The sequence below is a fragment of the Bombyx mori genome, chromosome 18 (genome assembly GCF_030269925.1).
Source record: "Bombyx mori chromosome 18, ASM3026992v2".
NCBI lineage: Eukaryota > Metazoa > Arthropoda > Insecta > Lepidoptera > Bombycidae > Bombyx > Bombyx mori.
The window spans coordinates 3,738,422-3,764,830 of NC_085124.1; the positions used below are offsets into that span (position 1 = coordinate 3,738,422).

General features: G+C 37.3%; 1 protein-coding gene across 1 annotated transcript; it reads left to right on the forward strand.

Moving 5' to 3' along the window:
• Positions 1-2,032: 2,032 nt before the first annotated feature.
• Aox1 (aldehyde oxidase 1) lies at positions 2,033-23,669 on the forward strand (the record flags this gene model as incomplete). Its single annotated transcript, NM_001110342.1, is given in 21 exon segments — positions 2,033-2,078; positions 6,302-6,471; positions 9,694-9,854; positions 10,191-10,591; positions 11,681-11,904; positions 12,416-12,518; positions 13,203-13,330; positions 16,512-16,802; positions 17,142-17,426; positions 17,878-18,377; positions 18,897-19,080; positions 20,321-20,516; positions 21,128-21,547; positions 21,549-21,564; positions 21,567-21,897; positions 22,111-22,233; positions 22,235-22,245; positions 22,247-22,283; positions 22,285-22,303; positions 22,957-23,067; positions 23,603-23,669. Coding segments are annotated over 21 exon segments (3,824 nt in total), but the record flags the coding sequence as incomplete, so codon positions are not given.
• Positions 23,670-26,409: the final 2,740 nt, after the last annotated feature.

Sequence of the window (26,409 nt, forward strand, 5' to 3'; positions counted from 1 at the left end):
CTGGTACTAAATGCTGGAACTAGCGGCTGGAAATAGCGGCTGGGGCTTGTTGCTAGAGCTAGCGGCTGATGTAAGTGGCTGGTGCAAGCGGCTGGTGCAAGTTGCTGGACCTTGCGGCTGGTGTTAGCGGCTGATGTAAGCGGCTGGTTTACACCTGGCTGGAGCTAGCGGTTGGTGCAAGCGGCTGGAGCTAGCGGCTGGTGCAAGCTGCTGGAGCTAGTGGCTGGTGCAAGCGGCTGGAGCTAGCGGCTGGTATCCGCCTCACCTTCCGGCTGACGCAAATGTTGACCGGCCATGGTTGTTTTGGCCGGTACCTTTTCAAAATAGCCGGAAGGGAACCGACGGCGCAGTGCCACCACTGCGCGGACCGCGACGAGGAAGACACAGCGGAACATACATTGGCGCTTTGCTCTGGATTCGACGAGCAACGCGCCGCCCTCGTCGCGTTCATAGGAGAGGACCTCTCGCTGCCGCGCGTCGTGGCTACGATGCTCGGCAGCGACGCGTCCTGTAAGGCGATGCTCGACTTCTGCGAGTCCACCATCTCGCAGAAGGAGGCGGCGGAGCGAGAGAGGGAGAGCTCTTCCCTTTCCACACCGATCCGTCGCCGTCGAGCCGGGGGCCGGAGGCGGGAATACGCCCGTACGTCCCGGCCCCTGTAGGTAGCGGCCTCCCCCCGGTGTAGGTCAAGGGGCTACCTGAGGGGGTGAGGCCGCGCGGCGCGCTACCAGCACTCTAGCGCGCTGCCGTGGAGTGAATAGAGCGACCGGTCGACGGTGTATCGCGTCCCGACCCGGCAGGCTGGTTCTGGTCCAGCGGGGTATTCCGGGACACCAGCGGCACCGTCTGGGCAGCCCGACGGGCTGCCGTACCGAGACGGCCGACGTTTCAGAGCCTTCGATTCGCCTCGAAGGCTCCGTCGGCTGGGCGTCCTTGGGGTGAGCCGCGCCGTCTGGTTGTAGTGTTGACCGCGGTAGCCCCCTTACCTCATCCGGGTTCTGACCTCGGAGGGGATCGGACGTCGGGTGTAAGAGTGCAGGGGAGTCGTTTAGTGGGTGGGCCCTAAAATTCTTGGCCACGCGGTCTGCTCACAACACCATGCAGATCGTAGAGGCTCACATACCCCGCGCGCCCCTTATGCGCGGAGACCTCGTAGGAGGTTCGGCACTCTACTCGAAAAAAAAAAAAAAAGGGTTCGTGTTAGCATCACTCCGGTTTGAGCCTCGTGAGCTCACCTACTAGTTAAGGTTACGCTGAAGTGGTCTCTCAAGACTATAAGCTTAGACAGGAAAAAAAAGCACTTGTTAAGTGAGGCTTTGGTAAGGATTATCACTTGATCAGTCCAGCATACGGAGCTTCGTCCACGAGATATTTTATCGACGACCTTACCTTGAACAACAAGCTTCTCGTTAGATTCTGCTGATTGTCGGTTTTTGTATATATATCCTTTAGGAGATGTTCGAAATGCATATACTTTGAATATCACTAAATTCATATTGAACTTCCCGCATACAATACTCGTATTAATAATTACAAATATGTATATATATAATTTTTTTATTGCCCTTGTAGGCAGACGAGCATACGGCCCACCTAATGGTGAGTAGTTACCGTCGCCCATGGACTTCAGCAATGCCAGGGGCAGAGCCAAGCCGGTGTCTACCGCTTAGTACTCTCCACAAGCCTCGTTTGAAGAAGGACATGTCATAGCGCTCGGGAAACACCGTGGAGGGGAGCTCATTCCATAGCCGGAGTTTCGATCGTTATCTTAAAGTAGCTCATAGCAACGGTGCTTCATAAAAATATATTCTACCTAGCTCGCAATTCATAAGCCTGCACCTCAGTATGCTAAAGTATTCATACCGGCATCGACGTATACAAAAAGTGAATTCTAATTTACATTCAACACATTAAAATCAATTCTCCAGAATCATTCCGTGGTTTTACCCAAAAATCTCAACTTTGATAATTTATAAAACTCCAATTTTAATGGATGTATGAAACATTAAACACATTCCGGTGGTAATAAACAATCATGGACAAAATAAAGTTAAAAATTAACGATAAACATTACACTGGTAAGTTTTGATCATAAGTTAAAAATAGATGGTTATTTGTTTTAGTTCTAAACGGAAAGCTTACCGACTATTATGTTGTATTTATTTTTTTATATTATGAGGTATACGACTGGTATATGGTATTCTATTGACAAGTAATATAAGTGTCAAAACAAAATGTGATGATCATTTTATAATAAAAAAAACATTCGGACCGTCAGTCTACCGAGCACTATCACCCGCTCAGTGGAAGATCTTCCCTTCGTCGTAATTCCCACATTTTAAAGTATTCAACAGTTACAGAAGCTTAAAGCTATCTATCTTGAGACTTGGTGTCTTTATTGTATAAGGGTTTTTTCCCATTCAACTTGAAATCACGATAACATTTTCAGTAGGATGATGGTGGTACTACTTACTGTCTGGTACACGCTACCACCAATTAAGTATTAAAAATGGAATGGATGGAAACATCGCATATTTTAAGATTGCATTAAAAATATTCAAGTAAAACTAAAAACTCGGATTTAAATCCGACCGGCAGATATTGTAAAACTGCTTTGTTTTTTTTCCTACCTATGCTATAGGTAGCCTTGAGAGGCTATTTCAGCTTCGCCCTAACGTTTGTAGGTGAGCTCGCGGGTCTCAAACCGGAGAGTTGCTAACACTGACCCTAGCAAGAGCAGTGCTTCGCAGAATCTACCACCGGATCGGAAACGCGACCCATTGAGAAGATCCGGCGAGAAACTCAGTGGGCTGTGTCTGTGGGTTAATTCGCTCGTCGAGCCCTTTGTCGCAAGCGACGGACTCGACGAGTACGGTGACCGGAACTGCTTTGAATGATTTTATTTTTAAGCTTTTTTTTTGTGTTTTTTTTAAGTTTTTTTTAAAACCGAATTTAGTAAATCCAGTCTTCTATTTTTAGTTGAATATTTTTAAGACCGTCTTTAAATATTCGATTTTCCATTCGCCTCATTTTAATATTTAATTGGTCTGTATATTATTAACGTATTAAATTAAAGTCTATTATTGTTATTAAGTTTATTAATATCATTAAGATGAAGTATTAAAATTGTTGTTACTTTTAAATGATGGTATGTGACTCGTGCAATCCGTCAAGCTAGTTACTGCTGCGAAGCAATCGTGCAATCTGCTTCCAAGTGTTTTTTTTTTATATTAAAATCCAAAAAAGGATATCATAATATACATGCAATTAATTTAATGTATAGTTAGACTACGTCAACTTTTTTTTATTGCTTAGATGGGTGGACGAGCTCACAGCCCACTTGATGTTAAGTGGTTACTGGAGCCCATAGACATCTACAATGTAAATGCGCCACCCACCTTGAGATATAATTTGTAAGGCATCGGTATAGTTACAACAGCTGCCCCGCGCTTCAAGCCGAAACACATTACTGCTTCACGGCAGAAATAGACGGAGTGGTGGTACCTACCCGTGCGGTGTCACAAGAGGTCCTACCACCAGTAAATAACTTTTATGTATATTATATTTTTACTTATTCTTGTCTCAGATATATGCTTCTGGCATCCACGATGCTGGAAGAGACTCTAGCTTGGTGTCCTTTAACATAGTAGCTAGAAGTAGGCAGCGATATGGCTGTGTCCTCTGCATTTCTGATATAACCCCTCATCACGGCACGCCATATGCTCGCTTGCCTAGCAATATAGCTATAAAAAACCTATTGGCTTCTTCACACAATCGTAATGCTCTAATAGACGATCAGCTCATTAGTTCAAAACACGTTCAAACGAAAATATTTAAAACTGGATATGAATATTTTAAAAGATTATTGATTTGAAATGTTAAAAAGTGTTTTTATTAGCATAGCCGAAACTAAAAATATATATTTAAATCGCACTAAAGGTGAAGCGATAAAAAAACGTACGTCAAAATGCATATATTTCTCTAATTGCCAATTTTAACTTTTGTGAATGTCATTTAATTCTCTGAGAGCACTGACCTACATATATGTATATCTTTTTTTTATCGGAGCGCCATTTTAGTGTTGTTGACATTCAACATGCATAAGGTAGAACAAGCAAAGAGCATGTTTTCGTCGTTCTGTCTACGTGATAAAAAAATTATCCACATATCTTTACTGGTTGTAAGACGTCTTGTGAGCCCGCACAGATAGATACCACTGCGCTGCTTATTTCGGCCGTGAAACTGTAATGCGTTTTGGTATGAATAGCCGTTTAAAAAAAACGGAGACCCTGGAACTCATATCGTAAGGTAGGTGGCGGTATTTACGTTCTAGATGGGTATGGGCCCCAGTAATCACTTCAGACCAGGTGGGCCGTGAGCTCGTTCACCCATCTAACCAATAAATAAAAAACGTCCAAATGGTAAATAGTTTACATTACGGTAAAGCGACTTGTGAGTCGGTACGGATTGCTTCCTTTTTTTTCTCTACCTATGCTGATAGCCTTGAGAGGCTGTTTCAGCTTCGCCTTGACGTGTAGCTGGTAGGGCTCAAGCCGGAGTGCTGCTAACACTGGCCCTAGCAAAAGCAGTGCTTCGCAAAATCTGCTACCGGATCGGAAACGCCGCCCACTGAGAAGATCCGGCGAGAAACTCAGTGGCCTGTGTCTATGGGTTAATATACTCGTCGAGCCTTTCGTCGCAAGCGACGGGTTCCGCGAGGACGGTGACCGGTGCTTGAAGTACCTAAAGGCACTGTTAATAGATCGGGAGGATCCGTAGTGACGTGCGTAGCGACGTCGACTGTTTACCATTCGTTTCACAGCATCGGGCATGTATCCGGCGGCCACGAAAAGAGGGTTTTCGTGTCGTGCCGCCTTCTCAAAGTGGCGGAACTAGATGGATGGTGGATTGCTTCCATCACCTCGTCTATTCAATAGAAAAAGTAGATTGTACATATATGTATGTATACACTTACGTATATTAGAACTCAGGCTACAGTTTGTGCATGGTGACGTAACTTTCCGTTTATTTATTCATAAATCACAATTACGATAATGCATAGAAATTTGATTTTTACGGATGAGATAGTAGACTTCTCACAGATTATCTAAACTCCCTTCCAGTCTGCGGGTAACAAGATTGAGTAATTTCATTTTCCCCAGTGATAAAGAATATTTTACAAAACACGTTTCAGAAAAAAATATTTAGATAATTATTATATAATAGAAATTATTTTAATCAGCAAAGCGTTTACAATTACTATAATGAACTAAACAATGTTATGTAACGTTTTTTTTTCTAGTATTTATACATTGAATCGCTTTTTTTCACCAATGCATACTGTCGATACCTCTGATTGTAGTAACATTTAGGGTGAGATCAATGTATATCTTACCTGTAATGTTCTGTACTGATGTATAATCTAAAAATAAATAATTAAAAGTACTTTAGGGTTCAGTCTGGAATTTTATACTTTCATTATATATTAAACTAGCTGACCCGGCACACTTCGTAGTGCCTCAATCGATAAATAAAACACCAAAACTTTGGTATAAAATAAACTTAAAACAAACAAAAGGAATCCGTCCGAAAGGGGACACATCAAAGGAAAAACAAAATTGTTATTTTTATTGAATTTTGAGCATTTTCATATTTATCTACCTTTTAAGCCTTCTCTAGACTTCCACAAATAATTCAAGACTAAAATTAGCCAAATCGATTCAGCCGTTCTCGAGTTTTAGCGAGACTAACGAACAGCAATTCATTTTTATTTACATAGAAGATAGAAGATTATTATTTCTGACGTGTCGGATGCTTTGCACGGTCACGGACGACGCGGTCAGTAAGTTTGTATTATAATGACAATAAAATACACAAGATTGAGTCGTAAAATTAGTTTTAGCTGCGTGCATGACTAGCGAATATCTATGAAAATACTATCTATGAACGAAACAGCAAAAGTTATGGTGTGAGGTACCTACGGCGAACACGGCCCTGGTTGTACCCAATCTATCTCCTTAAAGAGCGGTGACTTTTGCCGTAAGGGTCATCTCTGATCGTCGATCTTTGTTTTTTTTTTTATTGCTTAGGTTTGTGGACGAGCTCACGGCCCACCTGGTGTTAAATGGTTACCGGAGCCCATAGACATCTACAGCGTAAATGCGCCACCCACATAGAGATATAAGTTCTAAGGTCTCAAGTATAGCTACAACGGCTGCCCTACCCTTCAAAGCGAAACGCATTACTGCTTCACGGCAGAACTCAAGAGGTCCTACCACCATAAATAAAATCCCATGTCCAGTGGACGGCAAGTTCGGTCCGGATGTGTCGCTCAACGAGTTCATCAGGAATGTGGCAGAGCTCCGGGGTACGAAGGCGATGTGTCACGAGGGCGGCTGTGGAGCCTGCGTCGTCGCCGTCAGAGCATCTCTACCGCCCAACAACGAAATGAAGACATTCGCCGTTAATTCGGTAAGCTATCTACATTTCTCAGTTACAAGAGCTACTAATTTAGTTTCTGGTGGTTTACTGGTGGTAGGACCTCTTATGAGTCCGCGCGGATAGGTACAACTGCCCTGCCTATTTCTGCCGTGAAGCAGTAATGCGTTTCGGTTTGAAGGGCGGGGCGGCCGTTGTAACTATACTGAGACCTTAGAACTTATATCTCAAGGTGGGTGGCGCATTTACGTTGTAGATGTCTATGGGCTCCAGTGACTTGAAATTGGGCCTTAAAAAGTAGAGAATGGTTTGTGTTCATCGTTGTTCATGGGCATCAGCAACGCCTGCTGACCCTCAGTGTACGGCTATAGTTCATAGTTTCATACAATACATTAATTAAAAAAAAAATCAACGCGATAAATCTCAACCGTGAAGCCGACTGAGTGATCTCAAAACATTCTAATCGAATATTTAGGGAGTTTTTCTGGAGGCAGACTCAAACGTTAGTATTGCTAAGCCGTTGTAACTATACTGAGACCTTAGAACTTCTATCTCAAGGTGGGTGGCGCATTTACGTTGTAGATGTCTATGGGCTCCAGTAACCACTTAACACCAGGTGGGCTGTGAGCTCGTCCACACACATAAGCAACAAAAAAATTTTTTTTTTTTGTTCTTGAAACGATCATATTATAATACAAGACGCGAATAGTTTTTTTAACATAATTACGTTCTTTATAGTGCGTCAGTGGCGTCAATGTCAAATTAGGATATCGGCAACACTAGTTACATAATAGAAAAATAATAAAAAATATTATAGAGATATTCCAAGCTTTAAGATTCAAAAAAAAACAGGATACGAACATTATTACGTAGCAATAATTAAAAGCACTTGAAGGCAGTTTCTCTTTCATTATTTCTATAACATCATTATAACGTAACTTATTTGTTTGCTATTGCATAATCAGCACTAAGTATCTCAACTCATTGCATAGCACAATATTGCCTGACACAGCAAAATAAAGCCGGATGTTTTTATCTATCACTGTTTCAATTAACCTGTCACTAAGTAGTTATTTTTATACAAGTACTAGCTGTACCCGTCCGCTTCGCTGGGCATTTAAAACTAACATTATTATTTCTCACCCCCACAAAGATTCTCATCATTAACGCCCCCGCAACTGGTGTAGGGAGTCCAACTTTGAAGTCGTCGTGGCCTAAGGGATAAGACGTCCGGTGCATTGGTATTGAGCAATGCACCGGTGTTCGAATCCCGGGCGGGGGGTAACAATTTTTCTAATGAATTACGTACTCAATAAATGTTCACGATTGACTTCAACGATGAAGGAATAACATCGTGTAATAAAAATGAAACCCGCAAATTATAATTTGCGTAATTACTGGTGGTAGGACCTCTTGTGAGTCCGCGCGGGTAGGTACCACCGCCCTGCCTATTTCTGCCGAGAAGAAGTAATGCGTTTCGGTTTGAGGGGTGGGGCAGATGTTGTAACTATACTTGATACCTTAGAACTTATATCCCAAGGTGGGTGGCGCATTTACCTCGTAGATGTCTATGGGCTCTAGTAACCACTTAACCCCAGGTGGGTTGTGAGCTCTTCCAACAATCTAAGCAATTTAAAAAAAAAAATTAGACAATGCGCCCATCGTCCGCTACAAAAAGTCTCACGTGCCTGTCAGTTTGACCTCGTAAAAAACGTAGCCTTACATTTATTTGTAGCTATTACGTAATATTCGGTGCCTTCAAGCTTTAAGTGGTTTGTACTTGCAAGGATAAATTTATTATTTCTTTGTCCCTATGAAGCTCAACAAAAATATTTGTTGTCATAAAAAAAAAAATTGCTTTACATGACCAAATGAACACACGGCTCTCGCCTATTATTAAATTGTCATCGGAGTTTATATGCATCACAAGATGAACACCGCAACTCACCTTTATTTAATTTAAAAAACAAGTTTAAACAATTTTGAACAAATTTGCTTTTGGACAATTTTATTATATGTCGTAATTTTTGGAACGAAGTTCCTTATGGCAGGCTTGGAGGAGATAGAGATTATGCTCCGCGACCGAAATGAAAAAAATGTGATAGTAAAAACCGTAAGAAAAAGTCCGTGGAATAAGGCCTTGTTTTCCGCACAGCGATATTTCACCGCGCGATTTTTTTCTCTTAATTCTTTTTTTTTTCTTATAAGGAACTTCGTTCCTATCCGGTGTCCCGCGACACCACACATCTTTTTATATTTTTCAAACAATATTTACTTGAAATAAATTAACTATTCTAGTCTAGTTTCCCACGTATTACCATTAATCTAAGCATCTCCACGAATATCTAGGCATCTTCAATCATCGCACACTACTACAATCCCCCTTAATCTGACTGGATTCAAATAACACGCAACGTCATACTGTCAATCAAACAGTAATGGTCCTAATGTTACTCTCAGAACTAGCACCTCACGAGATTTGACGACACTACATTCACTAGAAATCCATTTGCCAAATTCTTTCGTTCTATAAAGGTATAACACAGAACTTACGGGAATACAATAGAGAGATACACGTGAATACGTGAAACACGCATTTGTCTTCATTCATTTCTTTTATGTATTTTTTTCTCAATAACAAAAAATATTTGTGTTCTAATCGTTAAGAAGCCAATGCAATCGAGTAACCCAAATTCAGGAGCCGGTGTCATTCTAAATTATTTTAGATGTAGATTCGAAGATTCTATAACGGAACTAGTGGTTTTTTGGGTCCATAAACATTACTTACAACCTGAAGGCACATATCTTGAGACAGCTGTCCGAAAATTTGGATTGAAATACGTGACTGCTTAAGGTCTTTTTTTTAACCGCGGACTGGTCACTCCCGGTCATCTGTCCCCAAACTACTATTTATTCCCTATAGTATGGACCAGAGACCACATTTATATATAATACGTTTAAATAAATACAGATGTATATCGAACACCCAGACAAAGAACAAACAAACTTGTTCATGACTCGAATATTTGGCTAATATGGAAATCAAACCCACAATCTTCGGCCCTGCAATCGGGAGCACCACTGAGTCAATCAATTTGGCAGTATTCTGTGCGAGCTGGGCACATTAGGAGCTCGTATTTTTCATTGGTATTTTTATTGTATTTACATCCCAGCTTATTTCCAAAATTCATAACATTCATTTGATAAAACGAAACCCTTTATTATGATACTGATCTCAATACTTCTGAATTTCAGTGCTTAGTGTCAATTTTATCGTGTCACGAGTGGGAAGTGATCACTGTGGAAGGAATAGGTAACAAATCAATTGGTTACCATGAAATTCAAACTAGACTGGCTAATTTCAATGGTACACAATGTGGGTTTTGTACACCCGGATGGGTCATGAATATGTATAGGTGAGGACTCTTAATTTCCATGATTGTCATTATTGTCTTTCTATTAATTTTGTAGTGCACGAACCCACATTATAGCTAGTAGTCAACAAATCATTCCACCTTATATGAGACTGAATTATTTTATACCCTCCGGTAATCCTCCATTAGGATTAAGAAATTTAGTGACATCCACAATCAGGAAGTAGGAAGATCCATCCGTCTTTCTTGACAATTTAAATATAATTTCATGAACTATTAACGTAAATGTTGAAAGGGAAATAGGAGCAGAAACGACAATAATTTCATTATACCATTTTAATTTACTGCAACTTTAATAATATATTATTTTCATTCCAGTATATACCAATCGAAAAACAAAAAATTAAGCCAAAAACAAATTGAAAACTCTTTTGCCGGTAACATTTGTCGATGTACAGGCTACCGACCAATTGCAGATGCTTTTAAATCCTTCGCAAAAGATGCTGATCAAAAATTATTGAACAAAATCTGCGACTTAGAAGATCTGACCGTATTCAAAGCTTGTGGTTTTAGTTGTAAAAGCAGTTGCAAGAGAACTGGATGTAAAAATAAACACGACGAAGGAAACGTGGAAGAAGACTTTGCTGTAATTAATGATAGTAAAACAATTGAAATTGACTGTGGTACTCACAAATGGTTTAAAACTTATAAATTGGATGATGTTTTCAAAGTGATGGCCCACGGTGATTACAAATTGATTGCCGGTAATACCGGACAAGGTAACTAATTATTGATGGTGTTCACTAATAATTTCCAGACTAATCATTTCTAAAGCAAAAGAAACTGCTCGATGAAGTTCCGGGAGAACATGCTATGTATCATTATTCTCTCTCTCTCTCTTCAAATTAAGAAAGTTGTTTTATTTGGTCCAAAAACATACTGGTAGTTTTCCAATTACAGAGCATAATGCGACTCAGTGACGCACAATGCCGAATTATGCTGAAGCTTAATTGGAACGTGAATTAGTTTTCGAATGCATCAGCAGAGTGCGCTAAGTTAGCACAGTTTTATTTAACATTGATTATTTCTAAGAAACTACGACAAAACGAAATAATATTACTAACGATAATATAAACAAAATTTCGATCAATGCCAAAAAACACTTGTCAATTTTCTGTCACTGAGTCGGTATCGATTGCGAGTATCACGCGAGAGCAGTACTTTTGAGAGTGCTCGATTGTGCGAAGCGTTGCTGTAGTTGGAACATTCAACGTTGAGCATTATGCCGCATAATGCACTCTTGTGCTGTAATTGGAAAACTACCACTATTGCCGAAATGGAAGTCGTCGTGGCCTAAAGGATAAGACGTCCGGTGCATTCGTATCTAGCGATGCACCGGTGTTCGAATCCCGCAGGCGGGTACCAATTTTTCTAATGAAATACGTACTCAACAAATTTAATGTTCACGATTGACTTCCACGGTGAAGGAATAACACCGTGCAATAAAAATCAAACCCGCAAAATTATAATTTGCGTAATTACTGGTGGTAGGACCTCTTGTGAGTCCGCACGGGTAGGTACCACCGCCCCGCCTATTTCTGCCGTGAAGCAGTAATGCGTTTCGGTTTGAAGGGGGGGGCAGCCGTTGTGACTATACTGAGACCTTAGAACTATATCTCAAGGTGTGTGGCGCATTTACGTTGTAGATGTCTATGGGCTCCAGTAACCACTTAACACCAGGTGGGCTGTGAGCTCGTCCACACATCTAAGCAATAAAAAAAAAAAAAAAAAAAAAAAAGAAATAGACCGAGTTTTTTTTAACTTAATCAAAAAAGTTTATCCCAAGATCTGCTCTCATCAATTTACAGGTGTTTACCACATCAAAGGTTACCCAACGAATGTCATTGATATTTTTAATGTTAGCGAATTGAAGAGCTACGTTGTGGATGTCAATTTGATTATTGGTGCCGGAACCTCCTTGGCGGATATGATGGAATTGTTTCTAAAGCTCTCCAGCTCCAACGAAGAATTCAGATATTTGAAACACTTTCATGATCATATGGATTTGGTGGCTCATATTCCAGTTCGTAATGTGAGTATTTTAATTTCTAAAAATAAATTACTTCAAATATTACCAAATATTAATATTATATACTGTAAAATTTTATGAAATAGCTATGTGTCTACAAATTTTTAATCATTCACGCATTTTCCCATTTGGCTTAATAATTATTAATAGAGGAATGATGCAGTAAATGTAAAAAATGGTGTCCTTATGTTTGTTGTATGTATTACGAATGTATAATAACTTAATAAGCAATTGATATATTACTGTAGAACATTTCGTACCCTCCTCAAGCATCAGAAACTGATCGAAGAGCGGGTATCGTTTCCAATGAAAATTTTTAAAGGATTTCTGGGCGACTTTTCTTACAAAGCGATCTTTGATTAATTTGTTCAATAAACCTGTCCCCATATCTTATAGCGGTGCATTTTATTGCTAATACAGGGTTAATGGTGTGAAAGATCAGTTCAGATGCTCATTGACCTTATTTATTCAACCAAATACATGTATTATCATCTTGGGTCTCTATAATTTTCAGATCGGAACCATCGCCGGTAATTTAATGCTGAAACACGACAACAGAGAATTTCAATCGGATATATTTTTACTTTTTGAAACTGTACAGGCAATGATCACTATCGGTACGACAGACTTTATTACTTTTAATTAGACTTAATATTTAATTATAAATAATAGACATATTAGATAAAATCTACTGATGTTTAATTATTGAATTTGATAACTATTTGACTATATTAGTATTTTCCATCAATTTATGATTAAATTTAATAAAAATAGTCATATTTAAAGCAGGATATTTTTAACTTAGTGCTGGATTCTGCTATCTGAAAGCCGAGAACGCTAAGATCCTTTATTTCTGGTATTATGTGATAGCCCGAGCGATTCTTGACTATGACATAAGGCTGGCCTCAATTTTATTTTATGATATCTACCTTTTATTGCAGACCACGTGACTGCTTCGGAGCCAGTTTCCGTAATAGAAATAACTTAACATTACATGCCTTACCAACAGCAATTACACAAACATAGTAATTCTTCATATACTATTCATAGCACGAGACTGAATCGTACCTTTATTGAAATTATCATCATCATCAAAAGCCCACAGTCGTCCACTGCTGGACATAGGCCTCTCCCAATCCACACCACTGAGCCCGGTTTGCGGCTCTCCTAATCCACTTCTTGCCGGCCACCCTGCGGAGATCATCGCACCACCTAGCCATAATATTGATAAAAACCTCTCCGTAATTTCGTGGTTAAGTGGATTTATTTAAATTAATACTACCGTACAAACCTTTCCGTAGCCTCGAGCGCAACAAAAGAAATTACGGTCACCCTCCCCGAATTCCTGGAAATGGAAATGAATGGTAAAATAGTACTAAACGTTATACTGCCACCTTTATCGAATAAATGTAAAATCAAAACGTTCAAGGTGAGTTATTTCTTAAAACGTCTCATTAAATTAAACAGAAAACTGTTAAATAACGAAACTATAGTAGCGTTATTTTGTCCGTGCAGTTTGGGTCATAAAAAATCGGAGCGGTGAAGCGAGTATTTCGCTCTCTCTTCCACTTACGAGCCTTATGGACGGGCCTAGTGATGCGCATTATTGTTGTCGATAAGCGTTATCGATAGTGTATTTAATTTTGTCATTTTGTGGGTTAGTGATAAAAATGAAAGAAAAAACACTAATCGAACACTTATACCACATATCGCCGCAGCAAGTTAACGAGAACGGCACAAATTAACACTTTTTAACTTTTCGAGATCTATTCTTGTTTCAGTGAAAAATTTTAACACATTGTTGATAACAACACGTGCAAATATTATTTTGAATAAATTCTGTCGTTTTGATACAAAACAAAGGAGTAGCCATTGTGTCACTAAAGAAATTCAGAGAACGAATGCATAAAAACACATTTCTCTTCGACATAATGTACTATAATTTGCAGGTAAGTACAAATGACTCATAACATAACAATGTCTCACCACCCTTCGTATACAGCCCCGCCGCCGTGTACCTGCCTTCGATGACTCACTTGTTTTTATCGATAATGACATTGCGTCCGCGCAACATGCTCACCGCCCTAGCCGGGCTATGTTTTATGACCAAAACTGCACGGACAAAATAATTCTACTATAATAACTAACTAAAATGTTCGACTTAACGATATCAGGCGCGTATCAAATCAGACAAATCACGAACACTAGACTTGTACATATAGGCATGTACATGTAGATAGGGCAGCTTGTATGAATGTAATGAAAGAAAATCACCCGTACAAATTTATTAAACGTACTCTATGTCACTGTACTTCTGACAATGTGTATGCAAAATTACACAATAATCGGTGGAGTAGTTCAGACGAGAAAGGGAATCAAACAAACAAATTTCCTTTTGTGTATTCGCCTGGATCACATCTCTACGTATTACACATGCGTATACCTCAGGAGCATAAAGAAAGGTAGAAACTAAACTGATTAATATTCTATAGCCAAAACAACAACAATAATGGCTGCTACAGGTTCCATTTTGTCGAGACTGGAAACATAATAGGTTGGTGGACTCACTCAAAAGCTCCTTCATGCATGTTTAATTTTTCGCATCTCGAGAGCTTTCCAAGCGGTTTTATTCACAAGATTCATAACCAGTTTTCAGCGTCGACACAGTATTTTACCATCATATTTTTTATCGTCTTAATTTTTTTTCCTTCACACCTAGTATCCCTTCGAGCCTCTACCAATGATGTGGAGTGTGCAGTAGTGTGTGCGTGTGTAGAGAAAGAAAAGGAAGACCCAACAATAACTGACTGGGAGACTTATAAAGCTATTATCATTGCTCATAAATATTACAACGTGATTTCCAAGAGTATTTTGTGACCCAAGCAGATGATTGCTTTGCGGCAGAAATAGGCGTAATGTTGGAAGTTATTGTTGCGGGGTCATACTTCGTCCTACTACCAGCAATCAAAATAAGACACATTCGACCCCCCTAAGTCACTTCTTGTAGGGTATCTATTTTAATGGATGTCAATTAAAAATACGGTAGAGACGGTAAAAGGAATAGAAGAAGGCAAGGGATGTGGGAGAATGAGAAAAGTTTAACAGCCGGTCCAAACTGAAGGACTACTAAATATTTATGCTAAATGCTGGCAGGAAGGAGCTGGGAGAGTTGCTAAAGATAGACAATAACGCACTGAACTGAGAGACATTCCGTAATACCTAGTCAGGTCATAAATTCTGTCACATGTTTAATGTAAAATAATTGAAACAAGTTTATTCATTATGTAACCATTCATATACCAAAATGAACTTAACAAAACATAGATTCTTATGACACTAAAGTTTATTCAAAATGACCTCCGTGATTTTGAATACAGGCCTTCAATCTGCGCGGCCAGTCGTCTATCGCAGCACGAACGAGGTCCATGTCAATATCGGCGGCTGACTTAATCAAGGATGTCTTGAGTGACTCCAAATTGGGATGAGGCTTTGAGCACGCCTTTTCCTCCAAGTGTTGCCATATCTTGTAATCTAACGGATTCAAATCTGGACTGGAGGAGGGCCAGTCTTCGTGCCGGATGAAGTCGATTTCACGCGCCGCCAGCCAGTCTTGTGTGCTCTTCGCTCTATCAGCTGGCGCCGAATCTTGTTGGAATACCCAGTGCCTGTTATTGAACATGCTATGAGAAACAGGTTCCACAAGGTTCGTCAGGACTGTATTTTGATACACAACTGCATTCGTTTTTACACCTTTCTCACAAAAATGTACCTCTGTTAAGCCCCAATAAGAAACTCCCAACCATACCATGAGCGAGGATGGAAAATGACCTCGTTGGACACGCGGAATACGGTTGCTCGCTTCTTCACTACTGTGTGCGTACACCTTATCATTTTGTTTGTTGTAGCTCTCTTTTACGGTAAAAATTTTTTCATCCGAAAAAAGAATTTCCCGATATTTTTTTCCCGCGTACCGCTTCAACAAAGCGCGGCATCTCTTCAGTCTCAGGTCCATTAGACGAGCATTCAAACGATGTCCTGTTTTTCTTCGATATGTCTTCACTTAACACCCTTTTCACCGTGGTTCTGCTTAACCCCATCTGAAGGGCCAACAGTTTCTGCTTACGTTTGAGATTTCTTTGAATTCGCGCCTTCACAGCTTTTATCACTGCTGGAGTCCTAACAGACCAAGGGCGACCACTTCTTGACCTGTCATCTACACTAGAGTCTTCATTGTATCGTTTGATGGTACGATAAACGAATCTTTTGGTTATATTCAAATTTTTCAGTATGTTAAAAATTTGAATTGGCGCCTAACCGCAACGATGCAACGCAATAACTGCAACACGGTCTTCTTTAAGCGTCCACTCCATGTTTAAAAATGAGTAAAATTCTAAAAGTATACATTTTTATTTTCATGAACAATTCGAAATTCGAATTCAATAAACTTTTTTGTGGCCAGCATTCTAAAAGAAAAGTTTTTACTGTGTGACAATACTTATGACCTGACTAGGTATATACAAAAAAATAAAACAATTAGTACCAAAAGTTGGATAAAGGACTCATTGATTGATTGATTGAAATAAAATAATATAATTAAGATTATTTTTCAGATAATGCCCAGATCGCAAAACGCTCATGCAGTTGTTAACGCTGGATTTCTATTTCACTTCAAACAATCAAAAAACGTACTGCAAAATGTATCTATTGTCTACGGAGGTATTTCGCCAGATTTCATCCATGCTTCGAAAACAGAGGCATTACTAATCAACCAAAATCCCTTTACCGATAAAACATTACAAATGGCATTGAAATCTTTGAATGAGGAGTTAAAACCTAAAGAAATGCCCCCTGAGCCGTCTGCGGCGTATAGAAAAATGTTAGCATTGGCTTTGTATTACAAGGTATGATAAATTTTGAATAATTATTCGCGTATTTAATACATTAGATATATATGATAGATATGATATATACATTTAGACTTTTTTCCCTAATTGACATTTAAAAATTACTATAAAATTTGAATAATAAGCCAACGTACTTCTATGTTCAGTAGAAAGCATATTAAGCTCTTGTAAGCTTTGAGCATAAATACCTCTTCTAGATCTTCCTTTAATACTAGCAATAATTAATCATTGTAACATATCTTTTGGAATTAAATCGGGTTTAAATCTTCAATAGGGAATATTTACACCAATGCAATTATCTGATAAACTATACATTTCTTCTTTATATGTTTCCAGGCAATCTTAAGTTTAAGCTCTGAATCAATAAATCCAATATACAAAAGTGGCGGGGAAGTTATAAAACGAAGTGTTTCACACGGCACTCAATCTTTTGAAACAGATAAAGAAGTGTGGCCACTGAATCAGCCGGTACCTAAATTGGAAGTACTAGTACAATGCAGTGGTGAAGCGGTGTTTGCAAATGATTTACCTAAACAATCGAGTGAAGTTTTTGGTGCATTCGTTACAGCAGACACAACGCCCGGAAGTATTATTAAGGATTTTGATACCGAAGAAGCTTTCGTAAGTTCAATAATGATTTCTTATATAATTATTTATTTTGATAATCATTAATAGTTTGCACGTGTCTATTAGTTTACTGACCCCAAGCGTTTTATATACAAAGATCCTGAGGTGAAAAACGAAATTTTAAGTATTGTTGAATTTAAACGAAGAATAATAACGTAAATAACGTAATATAATATAGGTAACGTAAATTTAAAAAAATACGCATACCTAATTACCGGTGTAGATTGTGCTATTAATTCAGGTGGTTTTATAATACCTTCTAGCTTATTTTTGTCACAAATTTGTGAAAAAGTAGGACATAAGCTATCCTTACCGATTTAAAAAGCGATACATATAGAATTTACTCATACTTAAATCTTAGCGGCTAGAGTTTTACTTTATTTTCTTGTATCTTTGATCACGTTTACTGCTCACCAATAATTCCATTGAAACTTTATATTTCCAGAAAATACCTGGAGTTATTGCTTTTTACACAGCCAAAAACATACCAGGCATTAACTCCTTTGTACCAATATCTATTCCATTTGCTATAGAAAACGAAGAATTACTATGCGAAAAAACAGTTAAATATTACGGTCAACCTGCAGCCATAATTGTAGCAGATAGAGAAAAAACAGCCAACAAAGCTGCTGGACTTGTCAAAATCAAATATGATTTTGTCAACAAAGAAAAACCCTTACTGACCATTGACGAAGTCCTCAATTCCCCCAAACGGAAAACTCTCGTAAGGCAAGATATGACAGTTCAGCCAACTGACTCAGGATCCGATATAAGCACTGTAATTGAAGGCTCTATGAAAATTCATGCACAATACCATTATACGATGGAAACGCAAACATCTGTGGCAACTCCTACTGAGGATGGCTTAGAGATTTACTCTTCAACGCAATGGCTCGATTTAACTAACATAGCAATCGCAAAATGTTTGGATATGCCCGTTAATAGGTGAGTAGTAGAACATAAATTGTTCCATTAAAAAACTGCTGTACTCAAATGCTTTTGGGCTGAATTTTCTGTTTAAATGAAAATGTCATAATATATCTTCTTTTTGCATTAAAAATGTACAATTTCCAAAAATATTCGAAACTGAGTTAATATACGGAATCATTTGGTATCACCAGTATTGTTCTCATAAATACTGTCAAAAGAGCGTAGTTTAGTTTTTTTTTTTTAATTAACCTATATTTTGACTGCTAATAACAAACAGGCAGATAATGTAACTGGTAAAAACTAAAAAATAAAAGTTGCAAAGAGGATTAATATTAAAAATATCATATGTTAAACCTTTAAAACACTCTCCTGTAAAATTTAGTAAGTTTTGAGATTATACAGTTTTAATTCGAGAAGATGATATCGTTCACGTTTAACTTACACATTTGAAACATCGATTATCTAAATAAAATATCTAACCTTGATACTTCAAAATGTCCACATATTAATGTTAGAGTATTTTTTTATTTTCAGTATCAACATCATTGTTCGTCGATTAGGCGGAGGGTACGGAAGTAAAATAACTCGCGCCAGTCAAATAGCTTGCGCGGCGGCCTTGGTCACCCGTTTCCTTGGGCGTACTTGTAGATTTATCTTACCGCTACAAACTAATATGAAAGCTATAGGCAAACGTATACCTACCAATTGTGAGTTTGAGGTGTGTATGTAAACCATCTATTAACCGCTTTTCTGTTTGATATTCAATTATTATCTGCACCTATAGAAGGTAGCTGGGACTATCCCCTCTACTAAACGGGGTAACCGTATTGAATATTATTCCCAAAATAACTATAATTACGCACGCAACTTGGAATAGTACAACCCGTATTATCAGAAACAAAGCACGATATTTTATTTATTTATTCAGTGACATAAATTAACATTCCTTCCTTCCAGTGCAGAAGTGACACCTTGTTGTTGAGTTGGGTGTAGTGTAGCACTTAAAAAATATCGTAGTAGAAAGATTTTATGTACATATTTTTTTAATAAGTTCAAGGCAGAGTGCACGTCCAAGCAAGACGTTAAAACTACCTCGAACTATTTTCCGACATGGCCTTAAGAATGATATATATGAGATACATTGTGAAATGGTACATTTCAGAGTTATAACAAGAATTTTCTTTGACAAAAAACTGTAGATTTGTAATTCTAAGTAGTAATAATTATTTTTCGAGTATTTGACCTTTTAGTTAGTCCCAATATAGGAAAACGCTAAATTTGTCTTGGCCAAAGAGATCGTTGAAAGTATTATGGACAAAGAAAATGTTAGATGCATCCTTTGAGTACTGAATAAAATTCATATCAATTAAACAGAAAATTATTAATTAATAGAATTAATAAATTATATTGAGCAATCTTGACAAGACTAAAAAAAAATTTTACTTTCAAAATTTTGCCGCCCTAAAAAATTTTCCGCCCTGGGCCCCGACTGCCCCTAGTATAGATTCACCACTGACCGAAGTACAAATCAAAACTCTCTTTAAGTAACACTTAAAATACTTACAGAGCACTTTACAGCTCGTAATTCGCTGCTTTTGTTTCGCTTCAGGTGATCGGTTCGCTGTTCCGATTCGAGTAGTCCCGATTACTAACTGCCTTCGTGTCATCTTTGCAACGCTTTTATAGTCGATACGACATCTCTATAATTATCGAGAACATTCTCCACAAGGCCAGACATTTCGATATGTGTTCACGCTATTGGATTATAGATGGCGTTGCACTTCTTTAGCGTTCTCGATTTTACCAGTTCTTTTGATATTCGTTTCTGCTATTCGACAATAGATGACGACACTCTTACCCGCGTAATACTATGAAACTATAGAGAAACAGCTGCTCTGGCCATCCAAGGTCAGATTTCTGCTGTGTATATCTTAATAATATTTTAGTTTACTTTTTAGATTGGCGTAAACAAAGCTGGTAGAATTCAAAATCTCAAAAATACATTTTATCAAGACGGTGGATGTTCCTTTAATGAAGTCCTCACCCCTCTAACAGTTAAACATTTCCAGAACTGTTACGATTCTAAGCGTTGGTTTATACAAAGCAACAGTGTGAAAACTGACAACGCTTCTAACACCTGGTGCAGGTCGCCATGTAAGTACTGGTGATTTTTTAATACGCTTTTACTAACTTCAGACGCAAATATGTTAGTATGTAACGGAATCTTTGAACATGATTTTGGATTATCTCGAAATTTGGCATACTTATAAAGGATGACAATTCAATATTTAAAAAAAAAAATCGAAAAATTTAAATTCAACTAAAAAATTAAAAATAAATAATAGTTTAGAAAAAGTAAAAAAATACGCTTTTACAAAAAATCGAACTAAAAAATTATTTAGTTGGATTTTATATAAAAGCGTATTTATTTATAATCCTATCACAAATATTATAGAACAAAAAACAGAGCCCGAATATCTCTAAAAATTATCTGACCATTATTGACAGTCTCAAGATTTATCATAATAAAATATATATACAAATACATAATACCTATATAATTTCTGAGAGCATTTACCTTTTTTCACAGATAATAATATGATACAACAACAATTTATCTAAGTAGTTGTTGACATATTTGTATATTTAAATACCCCTCTTCAGAGTTGAGTCATAAAATTAGTATCGTAGTGTTTGTTTTAATAAGCTCTCAGTATGTAATGTTTTGTAAAATTTACAATATTTCTTTATTTATTTTAAAATAGGCAGTACTGAAGGAATAGCAATGATAGAACAAATTATGGAAATGATCGCATTTTACACGAAAAACATTCCTTTGAATGTCCGATTGCAAAATATGTCTCAAGATAATAATCCTCTACCAGAGATGATAGATCAATTAATAATAGATGCAAATTACGATGAAAGAGTTAAAGAAGTTAAAAAATTCAATAATCAAAATCGTTGGAGGAAACGTGGAATAAATTTGCTTCCTCTGTCCTCTAATATAACATACTTTGGCTTATTTAACTGTATAATTTCTGTTTACCACGGTGATGGAACTGTCGTGATCACCCACGGTGGTATAGAAATGGGTCAAGGTATAAATACTAAGGCCGCCCAAGTCTGCGCTTATGCCCTAGGTATTAAATTAGAGAAAATAAGCGTAAAGCCAAGTTCTAGTTTCACTTCACCCAACAATATGGTAACCGGTGGCAGTATTGGCAGCGAATGCGTTTCATTCGCAGTCATGAAGGCGTGTAATGAATTAAACAAAAGATTAGCGCCAATAAAAGAGAAACTGAGCAATCCTAGCTGGGAAGAGCTAATTGTTGAAGCTAATACGGCTGGAATCAATTTACAAGTGGCTTCGGCTTTTTCACCTGTGACGGATGGGGTGAAACCATATGATGTTTATGCTGTTGGCATTATAGAAGTAGAAGTTGACATTTTAACCGGAAATCATGAAGTACTAAGAGTTGATATACTTGAAGATACCGGCAGGAGTTTGAGTCCTGAAATCGATATTGCACAGGTAATAAAAAAATTGACTTGATTGAGAACACCAAAAAGTCTGAAACCTTTATTTTACAATATCTATTTCTTTAGCGTTATTAATAATTTTATAGTAAAGTAAATTGTACGGTATTTTAAGAATAAATCAATGTTTCTACACTTTTTAAGATCTGTCGCACTACGAAGTGTTTATCCTTAATACGAAAATTAAAAGAACACTAAATAATTACAGATCGAAGGAGGGTTTATTATGGGTTTAGGATACTGGACTTCTGAAAAACTGATGTATGACAGCGCGACCGGAAAACTGTTAACTGACCGAACATGGAATTATAAGCCACCAGGAATCAAAGACATCCCAGCAGACATGAGAATATATTTCCGGAGGAACGCAAGAAACGAATTTGGTGTTCTGCAGTCGAAAGGTTAATAATTTTTGTTAAACTTGTGACCCAAAATACCCCATGAGCCCATGATCAAAATCACAACAACACAATATTTTGGAATATTTATAAAGTGATTTAGTCCGATGAGTATTAAAAGTTTTAAAGTGTAAGTTGATGTACATATAGCGTATTGTATTGCTTTTGGGTTTTGTTGTTTTTTGTGTAAACTTAAATTTCTAAATTTCTAATTTTTTCCTTTGTTCAAATTCTACTTATATGTGATTTTAATGATGGAAACTTGTTTGGTTATTATTTTAGCATTTTTTATGTTTGTTTTGTACCATTGGTTTCCCAAATAAATAAATCAAAATAATCATAAATGCCACCAAAAATCTTGAGACATGAGGTTAAGTTTCAAATTGTGTATTCCATTCCTTCAAACTGGAAGAAGTAAGACACTGAGCAGAAGAATTTATCTCAGTGTAAGCTTTGGTTTACAAGACAAATGGTTATATGCGAAAGTCAAAATTTACCTGTTTTTTTTTTTTGAATTATTACAATAAAATTAAATATGACTTCGTATTTTCTCAGCACGAACATGAGTTTTGTTAGACCCTTATAACTCTCCTGTCCAACTGTAGCAGTAAAAATGTATGGATTTTTTTGTTAATCTACTTCATAATTTTATACAGCAACTGGCGAACCATCGTTCTGTTTGGCGATAGGTGTGACCCACGCTATCCGTGAGGCCATAAGATCGAGTCGTTTGGACGCTGGATACGAAGATAAATGGCTAGATATCGGTTAGTTTATGTACTGTAATTGTTAAGGTTGAGAGTAAGAGAGAGAAAGTGGTGGTTAGCATGCAATGGTTTCTAAGAGAGGAAAAGCAATAGTTGTTTTGATTACAAAGAATTTCTGTCTATTGTTGCCCCTATATAACAACGTATTTGAAAATGGTTGCTATTGTATTCTATATAGCTATATAGCCATGAGCTTACGGTTAGTAACAAGTTAATATGCTTTTATTTTTTTATTGCTAATATGTTTGGGCGAGCTCACCACATGGTGTTAAGTGGTAACCGGTTCTCATAGACGTTATTGTCACATCTATTTTGAAGGTTCTTTGTCTCAGTTTTTACAGTACAACAGCTGCCCCACCCTTCAAACCGAAACGCATTACTGCTTCAGGGCAATAGGCGTGGTACCTACCCTTGCGGACGCATAAGACCCTCTACCGTCAGTAAACGTTATAATAAATAAGCTAACGTTTATTTTATATTTTCAAAATCACAAAGCTCCAGGATTTTCAAGTTCTTAATTTATTTTTCTTTACAGATCTGCCATTCACCGTGGAAAATATCTTCATGGCAGCCGGAAACGTAATAGAACATTTTAAATTAACGTAATGTCATGTCAGATGTTAAATGATTTAAAATTAATATAATAAAACAGATAAGCATCTACCTTGATTACTTAATCGGAGTAATTTCGGTAATTTTATAATATAACTTGTTAAAACTTGGAAACACGCGAGTATACATTACACTTTCGGCAAGAAACTCAACAACTCAAGCTCAACAAGAACTCTCTCGACTCAAAAGAAGCATCGTAATGAATTTACACGATCGATTCGGTCACATTGGTATTTTTTTTTGTCACACGGTGAAAAGTTTGTAGCAAAATTTATTCTATTACTGAATGGAACTAATTATTTCTCTTTAGCGTTCATACCAAATAAGAGTGTACTAGAGGCCCCGTAGTAGTCGAAATTCGACTATAATTAATTAGAATTGTAAGTTTGTACACTATTATGATTGTATTTATACTTCTATAATCACAATTTTCGCCAAAACTACACTATAAAAATATTAACAAAGACAAACAATATTTAATCTATTCTCAATTTGACAACAGATGTCAAGAACAAAAGTTTGACAATAAATAGTATGCATACGTGTTGCGTCAAATACATGGTATGTAGTGTGTGTAATGTTTTCTTTATTGATTTAATGTATATTTTATGCATTATTTAAAAAAAAATTAGCATTGTGCACTTCTTCTCTATATTTTCTATAAGTGTGAGAAATTTCATACTGCTCCATCCGCGCAATTTTCGTAAAAAGGGATACAAAGTTTTTGCTTCACGTATTAATATATAGATTATGTAAACATTGTACTGAGGTACCAAATTCGCATTTAAATGTTGATCTCGTTGATAGCTCTACCTGGAAAATAGTTTCAACGGATATTGTACAACAACCTTCAAACCCTAAGAAAAGGAATAGCTATCCGACTCCTTTTATGCTATCCAAATAAGAAGCTACTTTACAAAACTTACCCTTGCTAATTAACAATAAGGACTGAATTTGCATAAATTTAAAATTGTTTCTAGAAAATACTCTTGTTTGGCGCATGAGTTTCTGGGTGGTATTCAAGTACGATTTTCTCGGTAATATTCAATTTGAGTCTAATTTTAAATTGGATTTGTGTGTCTTTTTATTTACAAATTTAAAACACTAGCTTGTACGTGTGTGTCAGCTCTAGATGAATATACTCACCTTCTCGTACGGAGAAGTTACAAGATACTTTGTTTTATTTATTTTTTATTGCTTAGATGGGTGGACGAGCTCACAGCCCACACAGGTGTTAAATGGTTACTGGAGCCCATAGACATCCACAACGTAAATGCGCCACCCACCTTGAGATATAAGTTGTAATGTCTCAAGTATAGTTACAACGGCTGCCCCACGCTTCAAACCGAAACGCATTACTGCTTCACGGCAGAAATAGGCAGGGTGGTGGTAGGAGTGGGTAATATCGGTTTTGCCGCGTATCGAATCGTATCTATATATCGAGGATCAATATCGGATATTGAATCTATATATTTTCTGAATCTGTATATTGATGGATGCTAGTAGATTTTTCGATTCATGATATTTGAGATTTGAAACAATACGCTGATATAATATCGTAGTAGATATAGATTTAAGTCAAAGTTATACGGTTGGTTTTCTGATATCAATATATAATATGATCTTAAAGTAATAAAAAGAACATGAAAATAAAAATTTCAAAAAAACTTTCTTTCGTGCTTTTACCAGGCTTAGGACTGGCTACATTATTTTCAGTTTTTAGTATTTTGTGTCTTAATTTAAAATTACAAAATATACCAAAAGAGTGTAGATTTCAAAAGTTTAATACAAACACAAGAAATAAACTCAATTATTTGGATTCAACTAAAAATAGAAAAATGTGTACTTTAAAAATCAAACAAAAAACTTTTAAGTATTTATAAACACTTGTCCAAAAATTCTAGTTCAAGGTCAAAGCGCGTGAAATTAAATTCAACGATGCAAATAGGCTATACTGCATTCAAGTTAGGGTCGAAAGTTGAAACTTCTTTCCTTAATTGTATCCTGCTGATACACTAAGAATAATCTACAGACATATGGACTTAAATATAAGGTTTACAATTGTATGGATAATGCCTGTTTCTGTTTCATTCATCACATGATATCCCTATCGTGCGCTCACTCACTCTGGCCGATTCGATACGAACCAAACGAATATTTCTAATATTAACGAATCGGTACGATATGCCGATGCGCATCACATCGAGCAATATCGTGTATCGGCTGATATCGAAATATAGATTTCGATTCACGAATCGGTCCGATATGGCGATGCGCATCACATCGAGCAATATCGTGTATTGGCTGATATCGATATATAGATTTCGTGCGGGGCGATATCGGATTCAACGATATTGCTGCGATATATAGATATTGAATCTATATACGATTTATATCACCCACTCCTAGGTGGTGGTACCCACCCGCGCGGACTCACAAGAGGTCCTGCCACCAGTAATGTACAATACATACACAATATTACAATTCGATTGCCGTAATCGACTTTGAAAAATGGGGCTTAAGTATTTTATTATATGCATGGTGAATTGATGATATATCTTAAACTCAAGCGGATATACATGTGCTAGTTTGTCTTATAATAGAAAAAAGAACCACAAACTTGCTAAAACTTGATTCAAATTTGCTGCAATGCTGTATTAATTCGCGGTCATCTCAGCCTGTCTGCTGTCCACTGCTGAACATAGGCCTCTCCAACTGATGTCCAGTGCG